General features: G+C 36.6%; 1 protein-coding gene across 1 annotated transcript; it reads left to right on the plus strand.

Annotated features, from left to right (window-relative positions):
• The first annotated feature begins 182 nt into the window (after positions 1-182).
• Positions 183-27,010, plus strand: LOC105035453 (uncharacterized). Its single transcript, XM_010911020.4, has 24 exons — positions 183-542; positions 2,329-2,383; positions 2,522-2,613; positions 2,709-2,764; positions 2,873-2,948; positions 3,195-3,261; positions 3,937-4,003; positions 5,734-5,800; positions 6,678-6,761; positions 6,865-6,906; positions 8,539-8,694; positions 10,555-10,632; positions 12,013-12,081; positions 12,188-12,253; positions 12,343-12,471; positions 18,439-18,489; positions 20,482-20,571; positions 22,057-22,122; positions 22,735-22,803; positions 22,879-22,983; positions 23,083-23,208; positions 24,180-24,238; positions 24,317-24,353; positions 26,622-27,010. The coding sequence occupies exons 1-24, from the start codon at positions 327-329 to the stop codon at positions 26,793-26,795; spliced, it is 2,097 nt and encodes a 698-aa protein (XP_010909322.1). The 5' UTR covers positions 183-326; the 3' UTR covers positions 26,796-27,010.
• Positions 27,011-27,816: the final 806 nt, after the last annotated feature.

The raw sequence follows: 27,816 nt of genomic DNA on the forward strand, positions 1-27,816 counted from the left end.
GATAATCCGAGCATTCGTACGTCTCAGCAACGCCAAAAAGGCAAAAGCGAAGCAAAATGCGACCAATGCCAGTGTTCTTGATCATCTCTCACGATGGCATCCGTCATCGGTATTACACTCAATGAACTATCACGAAAATCAGCGGCCGTGATACGGCCACGCTGGATGCACGCTGTGTAGGCAACAATTTCTCAGGGCAACAAGCGTCCCGTCCCGGTGCTTTTAAAAAGAACCAACTCCCCTCCAAAAAAACTCCAGGATCCCCCTCTTTTCCTCCTCTCATCCTTCCCGCTTCCAACTCGGTGAGTGAGGGTTCCGGGAGTCCGATGGAGGGCTTTGACGATTGGGGTCTAAGCGCCGAACAACTCGACTTCCTTGAGGAGGACGCCAAGAGGAAGATCTCCGAGAGGAAAGCCTCCTCCGCCGCCGCCTCCGCCTCCTCTTCCCCCCTTCCGTCTCGGACCACCGACCCCGATCATTCCCCTCATAAGGGTTTCCAGCAGCCTCCCTCGAAAACCTTCTTGGAGTCGCGCTATAAAAAGGTTGTCGCTTGGGTTCTTCTGTTGGATTTGTCTGGACTCTGGAGTGTTCAATTACGCACCCATTCTTGAAATTCCTAGGTTTTGTGTTTGATTCGTGAAAAGAAAGTGATTTCTTGTTCTCCAGAAGCATCAAGATGAGATTTTTTTTTAAGTGAGTTACAATGCTTGCATATCCGAAAACAAATGAGTCGGGTTCTTGATCGGTTTCACCCATAGAGTTTTGGCTGTTTTGTCGTTCTTTTCTCATCCTAATTTATGATAATCCAGCTGCAGACACAAGTGAAGCGCACCTCGAGTGCCTCACTCACCTCAATGTTGGTGCCTTTTTTGCACCTTGAATAAAAGCCTGCGTACAGAAAGCACATGTTTACTATTTCAATCATAGCCTTTTGATTTTGACCAGGTTTCTGGGGTTCCTGCCCCAAAAAGGAAAGATCAACCGGGCCTCCTCCTTCTCCTCCTCCTCTTCTTCTCCACCCCATCCCCTAATTTTTCTTTATCTATATTTATGTTCATGTGTTGATTATTCATTGTAAAATGTGTTTAGAATCATGTATTCATAATTATTTTATATGTATCTTGATGTTTTTGCACATTACTTTATAAAGGCAGGAGTCTTCTGTTGCATCTTGCATCTAGGCTCTAAGAGACCTCAGCGCCTTAGTGGATATTGAGCCTTTAACAACTATGTGATCATTCTTTTATTGGTTTAAGCAATGTTGTTAAAGGCACTTCGGGTGCTTGCCTAGGTGCTCAAGCGATGCGGGGAAGCTCCTAAGTGTCTCAATAGTCCCCATGCATGGGGACTTTACTGAGGTGATGCCTAGGCGAGCACTTGAGACGAAGCAAGAGGCATTTGGCAAGTGGTATTTTGATATGGTGTTCTGAAAGTTGTGAAACACGATGTCTACTGTACAAGACAATTATGATTTTTGATATTGAAATTTGAATAACTATCTTATAATGCTTGTATTTTTTTTTTTGAAAGGTACATATGGTATTTATTTTTACTATGTTCATTGAACTTCTCAAAAACCAGCACCTTGCTTTGTTCTGGCGAGCACCTTTCGCTGTTGACAGCATTGGGTTTCAGTGCCTGGCACTACTTTTTAGTTTTAGTCTAGACAGGACACTTAACTGTGATATTTCTTGATGGCTGAACAGTTGCTGCCTTTTTGGCCTTGGTCTATACAGGATTTACTAGTGATCTTTCTTGTTGGTTGGCTAGAATGATGGGCCTTTGTGTTGTTATAAGAGTTCAATCATGTAGATAGAGGAAGTAACTTGCCTTGCTTTTGCAGGAAGAGTTTTGGCTTGTTTTGCAGCCAGGCTAAGATTCCTAAACGGACGTAATGACAGGAACCTGGGATACCAGGCCTGCAAGCAGGAAAAAAACTGAATGCAAGAAAAGGGGCTAAGTGTTCTATGAAACTAGTCATCTTTTTCATCTCCTTTTATCTCTAAATCTTCTCTACAAGCACTGCACCAATACTACCTTTTTTCTTGATTATTTATCTTTTTTTTTTTAATTATTTAACTTCTCTTGTTGATCTTGATAAACCAGAAAATCTAATTCTATAACTTTTCCTTTGCAAAGTGCACTTTGCATCTACTTGTTTTTAATATTTTAATAGATTTGGTGTTGTATTTGGAGCATTTGTTATGTAGAGAACAACTTTTAGAATTACTAGTGCTCCAGAACATGGCATTAGTAATGTAAACTTTAGATTAAAATTTTGCACGTATTGCCTTTATTCTGTCTTCTAACACCTCTACACTGGCGTAGGTAGAAACCTGTTCTCCTTCAAGATTGTGCCCATCAGATATGTCTAAAGAAACTGGTATATCAATCTGTTCACATATTCATGTGTTGAACTACTATCTTGATTCTTTAAGCATACTGTGTTCCCTGACTTTTTTGCTAGTATGGTATTGTTGGTGATTTCAATGTTATGTGTACTTTTTGTGCGTCTTTCAAGAGAACCATAGTGAAGCTGACCTGCCTAAGCTCTCTGTCAGAATGTATCTTCATGTTAGTGGCGCCATTGCTGCAAAGTTTCCTTACCATCAGGTTGTGCTTCTGCCCTAACTTGTCAAATGTTCTAACTGCACTGCTTTGGTGGCATCTCTGTGACATTTTTCTTGTATGCATCATTGATTTCCCAGGTAGTCGTAGAGGCTTTTCACAAGATTCCTAAAGCTAGCTGGCATGGAAAAGAAAGGTTGTGCCCATCTATGATATAGTTCGAAGTTTAGTTTTGCACTCTAGGTTGTATGACACTATTAACTCCTTTTCCTTTTTTCTTTCCCTTGTCATTTTAAAACCATAGGCTGTGGATGTTCCCTCCATCTTCCCTGGCGACCGCTGAAGAAGTTCTTAATTCAGTGAATGGTGCAATTATCGAGGTAACATCTTTGTATTTTGGAATGTCATGTGCTGCAGGTTCAGCTATTTTGTCCTTGTACCTTTAACCAACAAAAACAATTAATGAACGAGAAACAAATGCCATTTATATATCATGGTATCGATAATGCATTTTACATCCAATGGACAAACAAATAGTAACCTGTAGTATCATGGAGCTTATATTTAATTGAAATTCTGTTCCAGATACTCCATAAATAACTTGCTTGGGCACATATTCCTACCAGGTCCAGAAGCTAGATCCTCTAGTTCACCGTGCCCTTGCTGCTGCCTATGCTGCTCCAGATCTTCGAGGTAAATGTATACTGGTTATGTTTGAGAACTCCATATTAGATAGCTTGGCTTCACCTACTTATGATTTGTCTTGAATACAAATATTATCTTTGCTCCCTTTCTGTTTACCTTTGAGTGTTAAATGGGAAATTGTGCATTCACATGTGTCAAACGATGACATAGGTCTTTCATTTTACTACTTATGAGTGGATTATAACTAATGTTTGTATCATGTTTAAGCATGGCTTTTTTCTATGACATTTTATTGCTTGTCCATTCTTCACCTCATTTTCTTTTGGCAAGCATGTGAAGAGGCATAAGAAGTAAATTAGAACTTTGAATGATAGCTCATAACTGATCCTGGTGACCTTTTCTCCTACATTTTTTGTTAATCAAATAACTAAGAAAATTTTCTTTTTCTCACACTAAAATTGGCTAGTCATTATGTTTTCCTCCTATCTGTTGTTTTTTTGATGATATGACATGTGACTGGTAGAAACTTGCAGTTCTAGGTGTTTTTTTTTTTTTTGGATACATACAGGATCAGATTTGTTTCATGAATATCTCTAGACAATTTTTTGTATATTATTGAGTGAAACCTGAATGACATCCATCTTCTTAACTTAGTTTTGTATAATTATTGTAATTTTTTTTTTTCAATCGTTTTGGTTACTAACTCAATAGTCTTCCGGGAAGTTTTATATGACAGGATGCCAAGTTATATCGAATCAAAACTCCTGCCATTCCAGAGAGAAGGAGTTAGGTATGAAGCATGCTTGCTCTTCTTTTGATTTGTTAAGAAATATTATTTAGATGAATATTGAGGTGTATATCTGATTAAGGTTGTGAGGTTTGATAAATCAAGGATTTTTTTTGCATTGCACTTTTTGTTAGGTGTGCTACATTGAAAGGAGTATTTAAATGGACAGCAGTATCTTCTTAAATGGAGTATTTTTCTGCAAAGCACTTTTAGTTTGAATCAGAGTGCGTGATGCTCTGCAATTGTGGTATATCAACAAATTCCTTGTATGTTGCAACAAAATCCATCATCCAGCATTCCATGACTAAGTTGGCTTGAAGAAAATAAAATAGAATAGGTCACTGGATTAATCTAAAACATAGTTCTAATCGCTCTAGAATACCCACAGTGGTACCCATAACTAAAACAGGACCTTCAAGTGGTAAGTCTTCTAAACTAAAATAAATTAATTTTTCTTTCCTGCAGATGGTCGAGGCCCTTTTATCTTCACCCCATCTCTAGGTTCATTAAGATCAACATGGCTGCCATCTAAAGATGGCTGGTCCATCTCAGCTTGCTAGATATTAAGTTACCCTTATATTGCAGTTCAGTAGAATGTATAGAAAAAGTCCTATCAGAATCGAGACTTGTTAACAAAAATCTTCAAAATAGAAAAGCAATATTTCTAGTTACTTCCAAATAAAATTTTGAATTAATTTTTGGGCATTTGATATGAGTTTGAATTTATGCTAATTTTGATACTTGTGAGGGATCCGCCTTGCTGGTTCACTGCTGTAAAGTACAAACCTTCTGTAAGTTCAAAATATTTTTAACAGCATTAGTCCTCAAGTTGAAAAACATATTGAAATTGTTGATTGGGTGTGAACCAGCTGCTTCTTGGTCCATCATCTCCCATTATAGCTTTAAGGCTTGGTGGCTTAGACTGGAAGTGATCCTTATATCAGAAAACTAATACTTTATCTTTTGAATAATATGTGATGCAAAATATGTTTTTCCTTGCACTGACCCAGTTAAACTTGAGTTGTAGTTCATTTCATGTCCCCTGCAATACAATATTTCCGTAGATTGGAAATAGTCTGCTTTTAAACATTTGCCTTTGAACCAATGTGGAGCCTATTTAGTGATTCTTCTCTCCTCAAAATCTTCAATCATAACATTTATAAATCTCTAAAAATTTATTATGTAAGCAACAGATCTGCTTATTCAAACCTTGTTAAATGCATCTACTTTTTTAGTTCTGCAATCATTCTGTGCCAAGATTTTTTTTTTTTTTTGGTGAAAATATACATTATATGCTAAGCTATTCTTCAATATTGCAAAGGTTAAGGGTTTCAAATCTTGCTTGTTCTGCATGGTGAAACTTTCATTCTTTATCACATGCAAGTTGAGTCAACCTAACACTGCCAGCAGTTCCTCTAAGCATTAACACTTTACTGTGTCACACACCCACCGTTAGTGCAGCATGTCATGGCTGATTTCAGTTGTTATCGAACAGGAAGCATCTCAGTTTATAGCATGATCTCCATTCGATCACCATGTAGGGAATGAAAAGTTTCACAAGGGCATATAGAAATACATTATAACCTTGGGTTTGCTTGGATAAAGTTGTACAGGAAGCCCTCTTTAGGATTTTATGGTAGTATAATAACTGTTGTACTGCATGCAAGCATTCAATATTCACCTTTGGTCCCTTTGAAGTTGATATCTAATTCTCAAAATTATCTATGTTTTAGGTTTGTGTTGCAGCATGGTGGACGAGCTCTTTTAGCAGATGAGATGGGTCTTGGGAAGACATTGCAGGTAAAATGATCTTGCCTCCGGATAAGAGAGAGTCAAGGGTTACTTCACAAGGAACAGGGAAGACTTTGTTTTCTCGAAGAGGCTTACAGGCATTTGCAGCACCACACTTTTGATCAGTTCATATGCACTAACTTAGAATATTTATTTTCTTAAAACTCTTAGATTTTAACTTCAAGGTCACTATTAAGTTTGCAGTTCCTATAACTATTTTTATTGGCCTTTTTCAAAATTGGATACTGGCAAACCATCAGTGTTGACTTCCTTTCAGCTCCATGTCAACCCTTTTTGTGCAGATTTCATCATTTCCGAACAAAGCGAAGATCTTTAACTGTGCATTAGGAGTCAAAAGAGTGGTTTTTGTAGGGCCTCTAAAAAAATTGTGCTTCTTTCATGTGGTATTTGTCTGACAAATGTGAAAACCTCGATGGTTTTGGTGGAACCATGGAAGCTTTCTCATTCTTACGGATGCATATTACCCTCCTTTGATTATGGTTCTCGGCTGTATGCTTAGAAGCAAAAAAGGATCATTTTGTGGTTCTTTCTTTGCTAGAACTCATTCAATTTTTATGAGTCTCGAGGTGGGCTTATAATTGTAACATGAGTTTATCTTTGTGATTCAGGTTTCTCTATATCCTTTCTAAAACTTGGGTTTTTCTTGGTCCTCGTAATTTAACTTTGAAGTTAATCAGCATAATTGCATGTCTATATCGACAATCATTTTCCCAAGTCCTACTCTTATAGATGGTTTCTTGGGTAAAATGCAGTCTCACATTTATATTGTGGATCGTTTCTATTTCTAACAGTAAACATCACCGTGATCCAATATGAAAAAAAAATCATCTTTATATTTCTAAAAAAATATCACTTCTCTGTGCAGGCAATTGCTGTGGCTGCATGCATGCACGATGACGGGCCTGTTCTTGTTATCACCCCATCTTCCTTGCGTTTACAGTGGGCTTCTGTTAGTAACATCATCCCACTCTTTGTCAATGCTTGTATTAGACCAAATTAAATTTGCAAAATGGAATTTTTGTTACTTTGGCAATTAATAAATTGTCTTGCAGATGATCCGGGAGTGGCTTAACATCCCTTCATCAGATATACTGGTAGTACTTGACTTCCTTTTCCCTATTTTTTTTTTCCCGTTTGATTTTCAAACCTGGATTCTCATTCTGTGCTGTAAATTTTGTTTTGCATAAATAATAGCATTTAACTGTTAACATATATGATAGGCTTTGTTGAGCAGTGGAAGTTTTGTTCTTATTATGTAACCCGTAAACTTTCTTATTCTATTGGATCTCATATCATTCTTGGTAGTCAGCACTTGATTAGAACACCCTTTGTTTTTGTTGCTGTCCATTTTATCTGTGGTTCTTCACTTGCATGATTATCTGATTCTGCTGATGATTAAGTTTGTTCTCATCGTAAGAGTCAGAATATCAGTTTTTTTTTTCCTTAATTTGGATTTCTGTGCATGTTTTAGAGGCTTATCTTTGCAGTTGTTGATTTTAAAAGTGATTGTTGATGATTCTGCTGGTATGCACCATAGCAGCATGTGAAAATCCTAGTTCTGTAAGTTACTTTCAGAACAGCTGGCTGGAATACACAGTTTTTATTCTATTCTTATATCTCTGTTCTACTTCAGGACTTGATTGTTCTGTCAGATTTTCTTAACTTACTAAGAAGCTGGAGTTGCTGAATATTATTATTATTATTTTGCGTGGAAAGCATATGAATAAGCTTAATTACTTAATTTCATTTTAACTATTCTATATTATGGGATGATATCTTTGCATGATTTTCTAATTATACCATTTTGTATCCCTATTTTTTGAGTCTTCAAAAAACTTCATGATTTTCCCGTGCTTCATCTATCAGTTCAACAAACTAGTCAATCTGGCATTAAATGTGCTTCACTTTCATTTTCTGTTGACTGATCCTGTCAATACCAATTCGTGGACTATATCCTGCAATGAAAGCTACTGTGAAAATGTAAATATGATGATTTTTTAAATGAACGATTATTTTGCACTCAACCATGTAAATTTGATTTCCTTTTCCAAGTGATTGGTTTAAAAATGGCAGTTGATACAGAGTCCAGTCTTTTGAGGATTAGAAGTATTGCAGCAAGAAGTTTACTCATTTGACAATTACATTTCAATAGAACTGCTTGAACTGGAAGTCAGCAGTTTTTAAGAGACTATATTATATGTAATACTTACTATGCTAATTAATTAATTTCAACAAACTGTTGTTGGAGATACATGATTGTTAATTTGAATGGATGGAAGTGCAAACAAGCTGTTAGAGGAGCTGAAATCTGATTTTGAAATGGGTGCGTCCCAACCAAGTGGAAAAGATTCTTGATGTCAATGTCTGGGAAGCAGTTGTCAGTCATTGTAAGTCAATTCCTTGTCATGTTGCAATAGCAAACATCTTTGCTGTTATCATGGATGACTGGTTGTACACATGGTTTGAATTTGGGTACAAATGTGGTTGTGTTGAATTAAGTTGGCTTGTTCTGATTGTTTCTGATGCCTATAGTGCATCTGGAAGCAGAAATTTCATAGTTCTGCACTTCTGCTCGAAGCAAGGACACTGAGAAGGCAGTTTGAGAATGTTCATACTCATAATTGCTCCTGCTGTTATCAATGCATCTCTCACATGCCGTTCAACATTGCACATTTTCATTGTTATTTGGTTTTTAGGGAGCCTATACCATGTTGTTGAGTTTACAGGTGGTCTTATCTCAATATGGAGGATCAAACAGGGCAGGATTCAAGATAGTCTACTCAAACCTAAAGGCAGCAATTCATTTGGATGGTGTTTTCAACATAATCTCATATGATGTAGTTCCTAAGATACAGGATATACTCCTAGCTTCAGAGTTTAAGGTAATTAGAGTATTCCTTTCTGTATATACTTTCTCTTTCATTTAAGATTTCTTCTTGTTTCCCTTTTTGTTTTCATTTTTTCATCATACTTCTTGTGTAGAATGTAATTCTGGGTAACTTTGTCTAACTTGATGTTAAAAAGAAAAGAAAAATTCCTACATACAATTTCCATTATTTGACCTTTCTTTTTCTATAATCTCTTTTCATCAGGTTATCTTTACATTTCTTGCTTTGTAAAAGAGATTAGATGGATAGAAACCTTTGCCAGTATTTATTTTGTGGCAAATTAACAAATGTTACCAGTATAATATGCAGGTAAAACATACACTGAAAATTAAAGCGCTAAATACCAGATGCCAGCCACTTTATACATCCTAAGAGATAGCACAGTTTATTTATTTATTTATTTATTTTAAGTGAGGGTTTTAAGGTGGTGGCTTTGATTCTAGAATTCTGGAATGCAATCCATTTGCATGTCAAAAAGAAACTCAGTTTCAGTTGGAATATGATTTTAGCTGTTTCCTGGAAGCTGCTAATTTGTGCATAATTGCATCTAAAAAGTCCATGAGATGTAAGCTTTCAGATCCACGGAGTTGGAAATCAAGAACATGGAGAAACATGCTGAAGGAACCAGGGCCTTTGGGGAGGTCTAATTAGTTGCGGGAAACCATTGGGACTAATGTTGTCCCTGTCGTGACTATTCAACCAAGGAGGGTGTGTAGTTATTCTCTTGGAAGACATGACACGTAGCTGTGTGATGTCAAATATTGCTTTGATTTTCTGGGTTGACTTGGATCTCTGTGGTGGTTTTGTTATCATGCAACTGTAGATCTTAGTGTTTGGGAAAGGGAAGTCAACATACACAACTAGATTTAGAAGCAGGCTTTGTGGCAAGCCAACCTTATTATGCTGTTTGGATTATTTTCTACTCGTGTCAAGGATGTTTTTGGAAAGATTTTTGGCTTTTCTGATGGTGATCTGAGAAAGCTAAACATAATGACAGATGAAAGAGGTCATGATGGGGTTGTGGAAGGAACTCAAGCATGTGGTATTGTACGTGCATGTACCGATGAATGGGCAATGGGCATACAGAAACAAAGGATGTGATTTGTCACTTCTGTGTAGGGTGTTTAAGGTGGAAGGATTTTGTGTTCTACAGAACCTTATGTGGCTTCATTTGCACACACCAAAAAAATAAGGTGTACTTAAGTGATGTTGGCCCGCTTTTAGTTGTCGGGTGGAAAAAGAGCAAATCAGAGGATGGGCATGCTTTTGAAAAAAGTAAAAAATTTCACCAAAACAAGATTGCTTGCACTTTGTAATAGCAGGATGTTGAATGTTATCCTAATACCCATGGTCGGATTTCTAGAATTAATGCTTATAGATTTCTTGGTGATGGTGAATCCTCAAGCTCTGTCTCAACTATTTGTGGTTGTTATGAATCCTCATTTTCCAACCTTTCCAATTTAGGCTACCTCTTAATGTTTTGCAAACGTTTCCCAAATCTTTTTCAGAAGGCATCGGATGTGACTTTGGAAGTGTAACCTTCTTGGCTAACAAGTTGACCAAGGGAGCTTGCTGAAAATTATGAAATGAAAATGGAGCCATTTGTGTGGTTCTTTTATGTGCCATCATATCATTAAAGTCAGTTACTTTCAGTTGGAACTCTCCAGCTGGTTTTATTCTCCATACTTTCTTTTTATGTGGTTCAATGTTGAACTTGACGCTCATTTGATACTGAAATTTTATTTTACTTTTCTTGTTGACCACAGATTTTACTTTGTCTTCACATCATTTCTTATTTTAAATGATATCTTCTAGGAACCAGTAATGGCTGAAGTTGTGATGGTCTTCTTTCAGATTGTAATTGCGGATGAGTCTCATTTTTTGAAGAATGCTCAAGCTAAGAGAACAAATGCTTCCCTGCCAGTTCTGCAGGTTTGAATTTCTGGCAAATAAATATCTGAGAACACCTCTTTCTTTCTATATTTTAGGGATTGATTAAGAATGGATGAGGCATTAGTGGAAAGTTACAGTTGTCAAGGATTGTCCAAAGTCAATGTGCAGTTAGAATTGTGTTAATTGACTCTACCTTGGAGAATGGGTAGCTTGTCCAGGAATGGTGAAGAAAGGCCGGGAGAAGAGGAGAGGGAGAGGAAGGGTATCTGGAGAAGTGAGGAGGAGATTAAATTTAAGGTTTCTTTAATACTATGTACTATATCGTATAACATCATACTATTTGTATGTACATACTTTATTATTACATGCACCAACTTGGTTTAGGCTGAGGTTGGCTTATACCTAACTAAAACCAAATTTGGGTGCAAAACTTCAAGCTGAGACTTGGAAGCCTTAATCCGCTCATCACATCATCTCGAGCTTAACCTGATGAAGTATGGCATAGGCTCAATATGCATAGTGACTTGCTATCTATTTCTCTCAAGTTCTCTAATGTTGTTCCCACTTCCCACTCTCTTTGTGAAGGCAACTTTATCACCCATTCCTTGCTTTTGGTTCAGCCATCATGTGCTCACTTGTTTCCTAGTAACAACCTTGGTGCTTCCCACAAATTTGAGTTTAATAGCTGATTATTGAAGTCAGTTGATACTTTTTATACCATCCTTATATTGGATTTGGTTATCTATATTTTATATGTAAATACATATTTTAACATAACAAAATGATGTTCATGAATTTTTAGTTGCTTCCGTTTCTGTGATACTTTGCACCCAGGCCAGTTGTATGTATAAACATAAATTGAACATGCTTGGTTTAGAAAGCTGGGCAAGCATGTACATTTCAAGAATCTTTGGTACTTTATTTGTTTCCAGTTTCCACTATAACTTCCACAGATTTTATTGTCGTGATGAGACTGACTTGATCAGAAGACTTGCTAAAAATGATGGTTCTAAGGGTCCACGTTTATTAATCTACAGAGTAGTGCTATAAATATAAATAAGCTGAATATTTGTCAACTGGTAGCGCTCTATGTCGTGGACAAATATACCTCTCATGGTCATACAAATTTAAACATTTTTGTGTTTCCCCAGTCTTGAGAGTCCGAGTAAATCGCGATCCTTGACTCATCCAGTTGATGTTCTGTGTACCATTGTGATTGTCAACTTCTTAAAACAGGAACTGTCTCTTCTGCTATTGTACATTGTTTTACACACAACCACTTTTACAATTTTTAATCTTCTTTTTTTCTTTTTTAGAATGTGTAACTTTTGTTAACTGACAGCAGCCCCTCTGTCATTCAATACCCATAAATTTATCATTGATATAATTGTACATAGTTGCAATTTGATACAATTACAGAAGGCTCAATATGCAATTCTGCTGAGTGGGACTCCTGCTTTATCGCGACCTATTGAGTTGTTCAAACAGGTGCTACTCTTCCTGATATAGTGGAGCTAGCTTGCTGTTGTATTTATTATGATAATTTTTTAGCGTGCACATATGAAACTCTAGGCTAACAATCATTTAAATCCAGCTCGAGGCATTGTATCCTGATGTGTACAAAAATGTTCATGAGTATGGGAATCGGTATTGCAGGGGTGTAAGTATTTATTTCCTATGTTCATGTATGACTTTGTGGCAGTTTGATTGGAGATTAATCACTTGATGATTATATAATTTATTTTCTAGGGTTTTTTTGGGTTGTACCAAGGTGCAAGCAACCATGAAGAGCTGCATAATTTGATGAAAGCAACTGTTATGATACGTAGGTTAAAAAAAGATGTTCTTTCACAACTACCAGTGAAGCGTAGACAGCAGGTAAGATTTTAGTACTTATTGTCTCTCATTACTTATGTTGCAACTTTGGGTGGAATGTGGACTCTTATTGGGTTCGATTGTCTCCAGCCTTCCAACTTGTTTGGTATTCCATTGACCACTGACCTGCAATTTATTCCATCAGTTACTGTCCATATCTATTGTACATTTCCTCAGACTGTAATAATGGACATGGTGTTGCCTACCAGTAAAAGTCTTTACTCAACCTCGGATTAAAATGGTTTATATTACCAGAAAAGATGTCGGTCTGCTGGTAATACTTAGTCTTTTTTTAGTTATTATTTTGTATAGGTTCTTTCATTTTCATGAAGAGTTGACCATGTTGGCATGCTTCCAAGCTTGAGATAGATTTTTGAATGCTCAATCGCCTTACACTACCCACATTACATATTCTTTTTTGCTTATGTGACTGAAGCTAACTGCCAAGAACCTGGAAACAAGAACAAGAACTTGGATGCATATTAGCAGTGAGCTTGAGAATAACATTTTTTCTAATGGTTACTGGATTGTCATAGTCAAAACAATTGTAGGAGATGTGTTTCTTTTTTCAGTGATTTTGATATGTAATATTATTGACCTGCATTTCTGTGGCTTACCCTGACCATAGCCATAGCCATAGATTACCAGCCTTTTCTGAGTTGGATGTGTTTGATATCGTAGAGTTATAAAAGTAATGTTTTCTTTTTAAATCTCTAACAGGTCCACATAGTCAAGAGGATGGGAGTGGGAGATTGTTTTTGATATATGCTTCTAAGTTCTACATCAGTTTAGCCATAGCAATATTTTTTGAGCCCTTTTGCATCTTTCAAAATGATCTCATGAGCCTAATCTGATGCATATTTTCCACTTAGTGTTCCTTTGTTGATTAAGCTTCCAAGTTACTTCTTTATTACATTCTTCCACATATTATAAATCTTTCCCTTCTCATCCCAAACCTGTTGGTTAAGCATGAAGACCTATCCACACCTTCTCCAGCTTCACTATAGAATGTTTGAGCATTTTAGTCAGTTCCAATTGCTTTGAGCTCTAGCATTGTCGCCTTTGCTTCGTTGACCATATAAAACCCCAAGTCTTATTTCCTAGTTTCACAACTTGTGGAGCTTAGGGGTGGCAATCATGTTGGGTTGGGTCGTATATCGATCAGGTGGGATAGATATGATTGATGTCAAAGGATTGAGCCCAAGGTTAGTGGAGCTGAGGCCCTAGCTTGGTACAAGCTCGAGATGTCTATGGTCCCTAATCATGCGCTCAATTAGAGCCCAATTTCATCAAGGCAAAGGCGCAGAAGTGGCCACTTCAACATACTTTGAATAGTGGTGAAAGTGGACCGGATATTATCCGTTCGGAACTATTTTCGTATCTGTATCTATTCGGATATAGATAGAAATTTGAAAATCCGATTAATAGCCATTTCTGTATCCATATCCGCCAAAGAAAATGGATATGGACATGGATCGACAGTCATCCAATACGCATCCAAAAATCCAATTGTACTTGTAACCATATTTAATTTTATATCGTATTCATGAATTTTTAAGGAAGATATATAGCCATATCAATATGTTATTAACTTAATTTATCATCCACTTAGTAATATCTTTTATTCTATGGTCATAAAGTTTAGTATATCCATATTTATACCCATACTCTAGTATCCGATTGTATATGTATCTGTTTAAAACAAATATGAATATGAAATTTTGTATCCGACTAGTATCTGTATTTGTATTTGTATTCGCCAAACAAAAGACATATAGATATTGATATACTGATATCCAATCTGTATCCGATCAGATTTCAGCCCTAACTTTGAGTCTACCACTCCCAACTAAGCATGCACCCTTATAATTATCTTTCCCTCGAACAACTGATTTAGAGATCCATTTTAGAGTCCTTGAGGGCCAATCAATTTACTCACAAAAGATACTATTCTTCAGTTAAGAAGAAGTCTTGCTTCAATTAGGATTAGGTTGGAGTGTTTCACAAAAAAAAAAGATTAGTTTTGTATATGGTAATTGGGGATGGGAGCTTAATTTAATATGAAATATTGTAAGGGTAATTGAGAGAACTTAAGATTTAAACACCATAGGGGCACTCTAGAATAGGGGATTTTGTACTTACATAGTTCATATCAGCGTTCGTCATACTGTATGGGGCGTATCATATCATATTGGTACACTGAACCGCCCTATATTGATACAGTCGTACCATACTGTATACTCACATTATAGTAGAATTTTGCCTATATGGGGTCCGATACCGAGACTGTGAACCTTCGTTCATATTATAGAAGTATATGGAGATAGGCTTGAGAATAGAAAGGCTCTCATATGGTATACTGGCACACTTATTATCATGACTTGGATCTGAAGTTGCTCAAACCTTGAAGTGTGACCACCAAAATGAAACAAACAAAAATTCAAACTTAATCATTCTCAATAGAAGTTGATTAAAGCATTGTAAATATTTAACATCCTTAATAAAACCTACATGATTCAACAAGGTATGACTAAGAGTATATTATCTCATAATATCTGTATTAGAAATCCATTTACAACCTTGAACATAACTTGCACTATAAAATATGATATCTTTAAAGGTATAAGCAGAGACATCACCAACATAGTTTCAATGGTCGTTAGATCCAAATGTCAGCATCCCAAAAATATTGAATCCATTTATTCAAATATATCGACTAGAGATCTCACTCTCACTAATCACTCTGGAAAATTGTGTAATAAATGAAGTAAGCTATGAAGCTTAGTATGCAAACTCCTAGCATGATCAAAAGAACTTAAGGGTCCATGCGAAAACAAATGACTTGAAGGTGGCACACATGATCAAATTATCAATGAAAAGCTTGAGCAGAAATTCACTGAAATTATTTTGTTATGAAATCTCAAAAGCAAAGTTTTTGATGTTCAAACTCAACTTTGGAAAAGAGTTTAAATAATTTTACACAAAATTAGAAGCAAGATAGTTACACAAAATCAAATGATCAAAGCATAATTTATATTTCGAAATGCTCTTATATTTCATACCTTATTTTGAAGTTTCCTTTATACCTCAAGCCCACATAAATCCTTGCTGTAGATGAGGCCACATGAAATCCTCCCCGATAAACTAGATGAGGCCATATAATAGTCACTGGTGAACCAGTAAACTGGATGAGGCCATATAAAATCCTCCCTGCTAATGCAGATGGGGCCACATAAATTCTTGAGATCCACATATACTGCTTGGTCAAAGGTCTGTACCAATCCCAATTGCTATTATGAATGAGGCTGCATATACCTAGTGAAGGGTTTGAAGAAACCTCATCAATATTTTGAATGAGGCTGATATAACACTTTGCTAGGGGTTCGCATAAGTCTTTCACTTTTATTATATTAAAAATTTTCCAAATGCTTTACCTAACACTTATAATATTTTACAGTTGAAAAAATTGATGTTGGAGTTCAAAAGCAGGATAAAAATTCAAGTCATGATGCACATGTTCAAATTCTAAAATACCAATTCAAAATCTCATATAAACTTATAATTTCCGTATCAGATACCAAAACACAACTATACAATTTACATGATGACAAGTTTTCAAAGAAAGAAACAACCAAGAGTCTTTGGAACAAATCATCAGTTTCAAATTCCAATATGACTTTAAAATTGGTATATATAATCCAAACTTTCAAAAGAAACCCAAAGTTTGAGAAAGTTTTGAGGTTTAAATCTTTTGAAGACAACACATGAGCTTCAAACCAGAATTGATAAACCACAAAGAAGCCATAAGCTTCGAAACTGAATAGGATTTTTGGGGATTTCAAAACAAAATCTCGGTTAGATTTACTTTTAGGTTTAAGAACATGAAATTTAACTTAGGTTCATGATGGTTGATAAAAATATTCATGAGGAAGACCTAAAACCAGGATATGTTGAATGGTTCCAAACTGAATGGTTGCATGGTGAACCGAACTGGCTAGAAATTGGGAAGTTCGATTAAGCATCAAGTGATTTGGAGATTGGATGTGATCTACTAGCTTTAAACTGCTTGCATACTAGAAATCATGTGATTTGGAGCCCCTAGCCTATGCATCAAGTGATTAAAAAAAACATATATAATTTAGTGTTATTTAGACTATCCATTTTTGGACCACTCGATTCATAGGCTAGTTGTTTTCAAATCACATGATTTTTGATGCGTAAACAATTTAGAGATAGTAGATCAGATCACATCTAACGGCTTAAATCATCGATGTGGAACCCCCATCATCATATCTAGACCTGGCCAAATTTGAGTGGAGATCTACTCGAGTGTAGCCCAATCCCCCCCACCTCATATATATATATATTATATATTATATGTATGTATGTATGTATGTATGTATATCTATATCTATATCTATATCTATATATATGTATATATCTGTGTGTATATATATGTATACATATATATGTATATGTGTATATATACATATATATGTATATGTGTGTGTGTGTGTGTGTTTCTAGCAATATGTCAGGTTGTTAAATATAATTTCTATGTTCTTCTTTTCCTTTGTTTCCCGATGCTGTGACAAACTTTCGCTTGAACTTGTTGGTTTTGCTCATGGAAAAGACTGTCATTTTCTCTATGGTGTCCATCTATCAGACTCAACAGTGGAGGTCTCTCTTCTGGGTTTGCTTACCGGTCGTTGAATTTTGGCAATAGAGCTCTTCCAATGGAGCGGTGGTCTAGGATTGACGAGAATGAATCTGCTTATGGTGGTTCAGCTTGCTACACAACCCCCACACACCCCCCCACACCCCCCCCACCCCAAAAAGCCCAACCCCAGCGGTCATGTTATAGGAAAACAACTCTACTATGGCATTTAGTTTAGGATTAGGATTTAAAATTGGTGCTGATCATGCAACAACAACAACTAACATTGTCTTCATGTGGTTGTGAGCACTTCTCCTAAGAAGATGGTGGAGCTATTTTAGTTTGTGTGATAACACATACCAGTTAGATCAAACTGTTGTTTAACAAAAGTTTTATGATTTCTGCAACATATGAATGGCAATGCTGGGGAAAGTAAGGTTTTGTGCTTAAGATGACAATACTACAGATGGCAATTCAGGGATTTATGTATGGTAGAACATAGGACAAATTTTAAGTTGGGTACTTGGAAGGAGGTTTTCAAGTTAGCAATTTGTAGAGGAGGATAAGATGACTGGGGACCATTAGAGGTGGTTTTGCTTATCTTGAATGGAAGGTGAAGACAGTCTCGATCTAGATTTGCTTGGGCTTTGGTTAAATAATTGAGAAGAATCTTGAGAGATAGAAGAATGTTTGCATGGAAGCAGTCAGTGATTTATCAGAAACTTAGTTGGACTGTTGGAGGATGCAACTCTGCATAGAGATGATTGGTGAGATTGAATCATTCAAGTGAACCTCATATCGAATTTACAGAGCATATGCAAGTGAAGCTTGGGAAGGTTTGCATCTCTTAGTCTGATTTTAGCTTATTCCTGGTGTCAAGTTGAGTTGGCTTGTCAGAACAAATCATTTAATTTTGATTTAATACATATGCCAACGTTGGTCATGATGACTTAGAATTAGTTCAGATCAGTATATTATTTCAACATTTTCTATTGGAAAGTTACTTCTGTTTCAAGTTATTGATCATGTTGAGGCCCATCTCATGTATTAGAAAGCTGTTTGATAATTTTCATAAATTTTATGACCAACACATTCACATGTACATGAGTGCAAAAGCACACCGAAACACTGACTACTACGTCCTAGCAATTTCCCCAAGCATGCATGCTGTAAGGACTGTTTCTGCATCTTTTTAGCATACTGTGGCGGATGGTTTTGTGGATTGAAGATGCTGCAATTAGCAAGAAATTTCTTCACTTTATTATAATATGGTTCATGAGGTTGTCAGTAATATTCTTTGCCAATCTTTTCAGATCTTCCTAGATTTGAATGAGAAAGATATGAAACAAATCAGGGTTTTATTTGTGAGGTAATCCTTTCAAGTACTCTTTTAATTTTGTTTTATTACTTGCAACAATTTTGTCCTCAAATGATTATGCATCATTCTAGTGTATTATGAGATGTATGCTACAGATTTCTATATTGAGTTCTTACTTTGCAATTATAAATTGTATGACAGTTCAAAATTTGAAGCATGACATTGTTCCGGTGACGTTATCTGGAAAAATACTCTGCCATTGGAAAGCTTAAATATGTTCTCATAAACTTCAGAACAGGCTACAATCAGACAGGCAATGATTTATTAATTAATACTGTTTTAAACGGAGTTTTTTGGGCACAACTACGCTCATACTTCCTGACAAAGTTGATGAAGTGTAAAAATATAAACATGATCATTTGAAAGTTTGCTGGAAACTAGCTCCAGTCTCACTAATGTATTACTTCACCTCCTGCTTTATTATAAAAGAATATACAGAATACACATTTGACTCGTAACACATGGCTTATCTTCCACATTCTGAGTTTTTCAGTAAAGTGAGATATTGGAATTTGAAAATGGATCACAAAGACATGCAAATGATTTTATATGAGATAGTTGAAACTGCAAGTATATGGACATGTTCTCTAGGACAACCTTTTCAATTTGGTAGTTCATAGTATATTGTTTATTCACCACCATAAATAGTTGATGACTGGAAAACACTCTAACATGCCAAATTGAAGTTACATACCAATTCTCTTGGTCCGCCTTCCATACTTCTGATGCGCTTAATTATAAGTGTATGAATTCGATGGATCTCTAATTGTGATTGGCATTCATTTTTCTTTTGAAGAAGAAATAATATGTAGTAAAAAATTATTTTAGAAATAATCCTTACAATGTTATTTGCTATTCTTATCCTTGCAAAATCTTAGGTATAATCATTCCTGGAATTTATTTTCCTTCAAGGTTTATCTTGTGTTCTGTGTAATTCATTCACATTTCTCTTCAACTCAAGGACAACTATACTTCATGTTAACTTCTCTTTATGCGTAAAAATTTGTTTCTTCTAGTTACCCGTACAAATACCATAAAAAACTAGACAGACTAGTGGGATTATGCTCACGGGCACAACCATCACCATTATGCTTTTGACAATTATTCATGAGCAGTTTTTTACTCCCTTATTTGGTTATTTGTATTTCGGGCTTCCTTGGATTGGCCCAAATGTTTTTGTATCCGATGCTAACTTAGTGTTCTAGTCCTCCTCCTAGGTTATGATAAATTTCCTTTCCTCTTGTTCAATCCAATCTTATCATTTAGATAATCATAGGTTGCTAAATGAGCATTATCAGCTCTTTTCCATATGTAATTTTTAAAGTTCTTCATCTGTGTCTTTTGTTCGCCTCAAATATTTAAACCTGACTTATTCTTGATTGCTTCATTCACCACCTGATCCCATCACCAAGTTCCTTTAATAGGAACATAACTACATATTTTCCCTTTGGACTCTTCAAGAACTTTTCTACTAACTTTTGTGATACAACTGGTCAGATGGTGTCAAATCCTTCTTGGTTCAGTTGTCAAATTCCAATTTCATTCCACCAATGTTTTATTCCTTAAAATGTCTTTCCCCATTTATATCGTAGTAGTGTTCGTATTGTTGTTCAACTAGAAACGAGTACATCAATGGGAGTTCAGTAATTGTACCAATATGATATATAGATTACGTATCTGGATGAAGATTGGAGGAATTTCACGTTAAGGAGGGCCCTATATTTGTTAGTAAGAGGATGAATTGCTAATCAAGTGGTGGAATTGGGTTGGGGCTGGGAACAAATCAAGCAAGGCATATTAAGCTTATTTTGATTAACCATTGCCCTTGATAGGAACCTATTGTTGTCAATGATTTACAACGTATTCCTTTCTACATAGAAGGGAAGGATCTGTTAGACATTCTTATTTTAGTATAATTTTAAGTTGCTGTTGATTTGTTACATTCGCATTCTTATGGTGTTGATATGTTCTTTTGTAGTTGGAGGTAGTCAAGGCCAACATCCAAGCCTGTGATTCCAATGAAAAGATTGAATCACTAAAATTTACTCAAAAAAATCTTATCAACAAGGTTTGTACTCTATGTACTTGTGTGCATTTATTTTTACCTGTGGCAATATTTTTTTGCCGGAGACGTGATGCATCGTACTCTTCAGATCAAGGTTTTTGTACTAATACATAGCTCTTGTATTGAGCGCACCATACCAACCAAGGTTCTTCATGTGGGTGCATACCGCCTTGTACTAGTCGTGCTATGCTTTTCTAATACCGAGCCAATACTCGATCTAGGGGGTGTATCAAATATCGGTACACTGAACTCACCGTCCAACCGTGCATACCAACACTGTACCGACATGGTACTAGTACAAGGTCCAGTATCATGACTGTGAACAGCAATCCCAATGAGGTACCACCACTCATGGTTTTAAAACTTCTAGGAAGAGGGATCGTGCGACAAGTATTGTAATGTTTTAGTGTGAAACTGGCACAAGTATGGGCATTGGGATGCCTAAACTTGTGTACTGATGTGCCCGATATGGTACTATCGATATGCACCCATATGAGTCAGCATGACTAGTATGGTACCAATGCCAACTGTATGTACTAAGCATTACCTATGAGGATGGCCCCCTTTTAGGTGGATCGGTGTCCTAAGTGTGTACTAGGTCCCGTCTGGTGACCATTGTTATCTAGGATGGTTGGTATAGGCTAAGAGCTTAATATTGAATGAGCTCTCAGTTTTTTGGGCATTCTTAAATATGGAACGTATGGTACCAATGCCCACTGTATGTACCAAGCATTACCTATGAGGATGGCCCCCTTCTAGGTGGATCGGTGTCCTGAGTGTGTACTAGGTTCCGTTTGGTGACCATTGTTATCTAGGATGGTTGGTATAGGCTAAGAGCTTATTATTGAATGAGCTCTCAGTTTTTTTGGCATTCTTAAAAATGGAACGTCCAAGTAATTTAAAAATCTTTTGGCCATGCATCTTTGTACTTGTGTATTATGTTAGCTAGCTGCATGTTTTCCATCATGTAACTCTGGAGGTAGGTTTTCCATTTTGGCCAATGAATCTTTAAAAATAGGCCAGCATCTGATCATGAGCTGGTGAGGATGCTTTTCAAACTTTGATGGATTGTACTCTGATCCAAAAAAAGCTGAATTTATATAGATGGCATGAAACTTGCAGATTTCAGTTGTCATGAATAAGAAATTGTTCTATCACTCCAAGCCTTATTATTGATACACTAGAGTTGCTTAATTCTTAAACTTCTAAGGTAGATTACTTCATTGAAAACCCTGTATACTACTTTACATGCATAAATTCTTATTGATCTTTGGACCCTCAACAACCATTGAGGTTTTTTTATTAAAACATCATGTGAATTTATTTAGAAGTCCATGGACCAATAGGCATATGAATATATTTTTATAGCATGAAAAAAGGACTCGATCATTTCATGTTTGCAATCATTATCTGCTTAGCCTGCTAGTACTTGCTTTTCAGATGCTCAACCTTTTTCTATTTTTAATTGTTTCTCTTTGTAATCAACAGATCTATAATGACTCAGCTGAAGCCAAAATTCCAGCAATTCTGGATTACTTGAATACCGTGATTGAGGTAATTGTTTTTCATTTATCCATCATGTGATTTTACTACCATTTTTTGGGTGGTGAGACTTGTCAAATTCATGTTTAAATAATTGATTTTAAGCCATTTGACTACTTTTTATGGCATATAATTTTGATTTCCTTCTGTCAAGTTTGTCATAATGTTAGCCATGGTGCATGAGTGGCTTCTCGAGTGTGATTATTATGCTCATATCCTGATGGACTTAGTATAAAAAATTCACTGATGTCATTCAAACTTTTCATTATAAGCCTTTGACGACATTTTAGTTTAAGGGTTTGAAACTTCCAGAAGCAGGCTGGGCTTCTTTTATTTGCATGGATCCTTTTTTCACCTCTTGCAATTGTTATTGTATGATGTTATACAGTTCATCTAAGATGTTTGTTAATGTTCTATAAGTGGACACCACTGGTCCACCACCATTTGATATAGTTGGTGGTTCAGTTAATATATTCTGTTAGTAAATTGGTGCATGACCGCGAAGTGTGATTTTTCTATTTATTTTTAACTTCTTTAGCTTGTTGGCCTGCATGGTACTATATCTGGCATCCTATTACATAGGACTACTCAAGTATGTATGACCACCTTATCTTCATTTTACAGGCAGACTGCAAATTCTTAATATTTGCACATCATCAATGTATGATTGATGCAATACACCAATTCTTGCTTGTAAGATATCTTGACCTTCGACAGTGTCTTCCAAATGTTGATCTGTGCTCCATAGTGATCACCAATTTGTTGCAGAAAAAGAAAGTCAGCTGTATTAGAATTGATGGTGGTACACCATCATCATCAAGGCAAGCTTTAGTCAATGACTTTCAGGAGAAGGATAATATTAAAGCTGCAGTTGTAAGGCAGTTTCAACCTTTTATGGGTTCAATTCATTTCCTACTTGGTTTTTCCCTCTTGCTTCTAATTTTCTAATTTTTGATAACATATATTGTCCAGCTCTCTATTAAAGCTGGAGGTGTTGGATTGACTTTGACAGCAGCAAGTACAGTTATCTTTGCTGAGTTGTCCTGGACTCCAGGTGATATAATTCAAGCAGAAGATCGTGCTCATCGGATTGGGCAGGTATAAGGAAAAGTATTTGATTCACTGTTGCTGTTGCTTGACATTATTTTTTTGTTTCATGTCTTCAAAGTAAATGCCTCCTTTTTCTTTGTTGTTGCACCATTTTTTTTTTCTCGTTCTATGTGCATGCAACCAAGATTCAAAAATGTTTATTAGAGTTTTTAATAGATTGACAATAATCTTCTTGAAGACATGAATTTATTTGCATGCTGTAGTATTTGAATTGTTAGTTTACATGTTTGGTAATTTGAAACTTCTAGTCCTCTATAGAGAACCTTGATAAAGTATTAATTTTGTCAAAAGGCTGCAATGTTCATTCATGGCTTCTCAATTTTTATTCCGTAGCTTTTTAACAGGGCCAATGTTACTAAATTTTTGTTAGTTGCAGCATGCTTCCTTCAATATATGGTTTCTGAAGCGAGGTAGAGATTCCTTAATGCATTCCTTTCTCATGTAGTTTTGCAGTTTGCAGACACTAGTATTGGAATGTCCTTACAGATAGTATATGGTGCAAGGTCCTCAAGTACAAAAATATAGTTTGTGATTCAGAATGGTATTATCTTCCAGGATATATGGAACTCCAGGAAGATGCTTTGACTTAGCCAAGAAATCGAGTTTTTGCAGTTTGTAAATGATTTATCTGTAGTGTTATCTATTACATCTTTTCATACTGATTAATTACTCTCGCTTTGATATCATATTTTTAACTTTTCATGTTATTCTGGTCTCTGTATCAACATGGAGATCAATCATCAAGGTTAAATATGTAATGTAATTTATCTAATGTATAATATGGTTATTTACTGACGCATCCTGGGCTTCCCAAGCATGCATTAAGAATGTTGGACTATATTGCTGAATCTTCTCTGTTTTAGCAATCTGGAGGTTTCTTGACTAGAATAATTTAATTTCCTATAAGATCATTCTATGTTGAAACCTTTGGATTTTATTCATTTCTTTTGCATTCTCAGGCGTCATCAGTTAACATATACTATCTTCTAGCTAATGACACTGTTGATGACATAATCTGGTAAGCCTGCCCAGATGATTATGCTTGCAGCAGTTTTAGTACTACAGTTGTGAATTAATGCCCAATTTTTTCGTTCAGGGATGTTGTCCAAAGCAAATTGGAGAATTTGGGCCAGGTTCTCTCCTCTCCTTCTCTCCTCTGTCCCACATTATAGTTGCAGTTTTTTTACCATTATAGTTGCTTTTTTTTTGTTAAGAAAATGGTCGACATACTTATGTTATAGACCCCTAATACGTCATGAGACAAGAAAATTCCCTTGGCTACATATGTTATAAACCTCTAATATATCATGAGACAAAACAATTCCCTTGTTCCCCAGGTTCATATTCACTCAAAACCCACGATTGCCCCAGATCCCTAGTTTGATTAGCAATCTAGTTTGCAACAATACCTATTTTTGAAAATATGTTGCAGCTTCAATTCCTCAAACCATCCATCAGGTTGAGACAATCATGCAGTCAGGTTGGAAGGGGTGGGCTCACTTGACTTGATTGATATTAAGGCGAGAATCATTTTTAATGACCATCCTTGGTAACTGGGACTGATGAGCCACAAATAGGGCCTCCCTAAGGGTCTAAGCTTCAAGAGCTGAGAATCAATGAGGCAGCCATGCCTTTAGGTTCAGTTGGGCACCCAGTTGATTCCAATAGGATAAACACAGCACATGGCAGCTGACCGCCAGGACAACTAAACCATCTTTGCTATTTTTAAACCAAGAGGGTGGAGGGGAATCCCATCGTATCGAGACTTTATAGTTAATATGGAAGATTGTGGTTGAACTTAAAAGAACTCATGTGCCAGGCTACAGGCCTCATAAAGGAATCTTTTTCTTTTTTTTTTTTTTTTTTTTGATCCTTGTGGCTCTCATCCCCTCACTACCATTCTAGCCAACCACCATCATTACCACAACCAAATCCCTCCTCTCATCTACACTCCACTATCTTCCCATTTTTTTATATATTCTTAAGCAAGGTTTGTCATATCCGTGGGTACCATACTGACACTCGGTGTGTACTCAATGCTGTAATAGGATAGTACCAATATGGGGTCCATTACAAGATGACGAACCTTATTCTCAAGTGATGGTGAGGATGGTGATGTAGGTGATGGTGGATCTGCTAGTGACGGTGATAAAGTTGATGTGTTAGAGGTTACGGCAAAGGGATGATAGTAGAAATGGTGGTGATGTTGGTGGATGGCTGCATGGAAGATGGTGGTGGTGGTTGTATTGTAGGTGATTGTGGTACTGATGATGATGGTTTGGTGGTGGTTCGGGGGCGGTCATAGTTGGAATAAGGAGGGGGGAGGTAGGGCCGATGGTTGGGACCACCAATAAGGGAGGTGGAGGGTCAACCATGTTGGATGGCAGCCATTGAGGGGAGATGGAGCCTTAACATGGGGAAACAATGATGACACAGGTGAGGATCCACTGGAGTTGAGGATGGGGTTCTGGGGTGTTAGCCATGGTGGGGTGCCAGGATGGATCAATTGAAGTTGGATCACTATTGCGTCCTTAGTGTTGTCACCTGTCCCAATCATCGCCATCCTTATTACTGGTGCCGGGCATGTCCAACCCCATCATCAGAGGGGAAGGCCATGTGGCTTGTGTTCGTTAGGGGGTTGAGCTGCCAGATCTAAGATTGCAAAAGGAGAAGACCAGGGAGGTCCTCAAGTGATCTGAGAGAATCAGGTCACTCGAGGGAAGCGAGGAGGGGTTGCATTGCCATAGGGGGAGTGATGAAAGTTCAGGCTGGTTGTGACAATGAAAATGGAAAAGAAAGATGGGGCATGAGGGGGAGTAGCTGAGAGCCTAATAAGCTTTGGAATTGGAATTCCGGTGTTTTTGTGAATGTTTAAAATACGCTGATATTCCAATGCTTTTGTCTAATACTATATTATTTTGAGACTCTGAAAATGTCATCCAAACAGATCTTTGGAAAGCTTTCAGCAATGTTCAAATACAGCAGTATGGCCTAATAATCTGGTATTTTTAAGTATCCAAACAGGCCCTGGCATCAAAACTCTCCCCAAGCCCACATAGATTCCATCCTTCTTCATTCACAAACTCACATATGCAAGTTTCGGTCATGTCAATATTAACAAATGTAGGCTTATAAATTAATAGGAGTATAATTATGCCCAGGATGCTTACCAATCTGATTTACATTGGCCATTGCCAATGCTGTACCTCAACCTATATCTCATTTTCAGGAGGACCGGTACATATCTTGCTTTTGTACCATTTTTGATACCTTTCTCTTTTGATATAATTTCTGCTGCATATTTCATCTAAGGACATGATCTGATTATTATTATTATTTTTTGATATTTTGATATATTTTATAGATTTTATATCTTACAACTGTGATTTTTAAATGCGCAGATGCTTGATGGCCAGGAGGATGCATTACGTGTGTCTACCAGTCAAACAAGCAACAGCCTTGTAAAACAGAAAACAGTGGACAGCCCAAGGAAGCAGAAAACAATTGACTCCTTCCTAAAACGCTGTCATGTTACTACAGATTCTCAGCCTAAAACCAAGAACCCTAAGTTCTGAAAAAGGCGTTGGTGCATTTTCATAATGTGTATTTTTTTGTAAGGCATATGGTATCGACCAAACTTTTCGGCCTCCCTGTCAGTATTACTAAGAAAGCTGTAATATATTAAAATAGATGGATCACCTGTAAATGATTGCACGTGGGGTGGCTGATGAGTAGGGTTTAAAAAAAAAAAAATGAAAGAAAACTTGTAATATATTCTTTATTTCTCTTCCATTTTGCCTTAAAACTTGTCAAAATCTTGTATTCGGTATTTAAAAATCGGCAAACTACTTGCTTGTAAATGCTAGCATACAGAATGTCAGCAAGATCTTAATGCCACGCACTGATTGAAAGGAAGCTACCATTACGGATTGCTATAGTATTTAAGATACAACATCATCCTGCCGATCTGGTTGTTACTTCTGATCTTGGTGGCTTTTTCTTCTTCCGTCTACCCCCATCCTCCACAAGGGGTGGCTGAATGCAAGCTCTGGCTGTGCTATTAGACTCTTGAATTGCAGTATGATGGACTTATTAACGTGAATGTTGGTGTCTTTGGGAAGCAGGAAGTAAATGCTTTCAACACCTCGAGTATTATTTACATCTCAGTGAGATGCTCTGATTTACCGGAAGTGGTTTCATCAAGTACTATACTCTGTATAAGCAAACTGGCCGGTATACAAATTTCTATCTCCACTTATCTAACTTGCTATAATATGAAACCATTGTCATGGCTGGCTGAAGGCCGGTTGAAGCTGAAGGCCGTCATCTGTTTGTTCATTTTGACATCATATTGGATCTGTTGTGAATTGAAATGGAGGTCAAGGACTTGACTCATGGGATTAAAAAAAATACCTGCGCTCTATGAGATCCATTCCTGTGGAATTTGATGATAACAGGTTACATCTCGTTGTCTTAGGGTAACAAGCTCGGGTTTCAAATTCTTTGATCAGGATGTACTCCAAGCATAGTCAATTGGAGTGAGCTCAGCCGACATTCAAATCAAAGCCAGGAAAGGATTTGGTGTGTTGGAATTCC

The sequence above is a fragment of the Elaeis guineensis genome, chromosome 1, assembly GCF_000442705.2.
Source record: "Elaeis guineensis isolate ETL-2024a chromosome 1, EG11, whole genome shotgun sequence".
In the NCBI taxonomy this organism is placed as follows: domain Eukaryota; kingdom Viridiplantae; phylum Streptophyta; class Magnoliopsida; order Arecales; family Arecaceae; genus Elaeis; species Elaeis guineensis.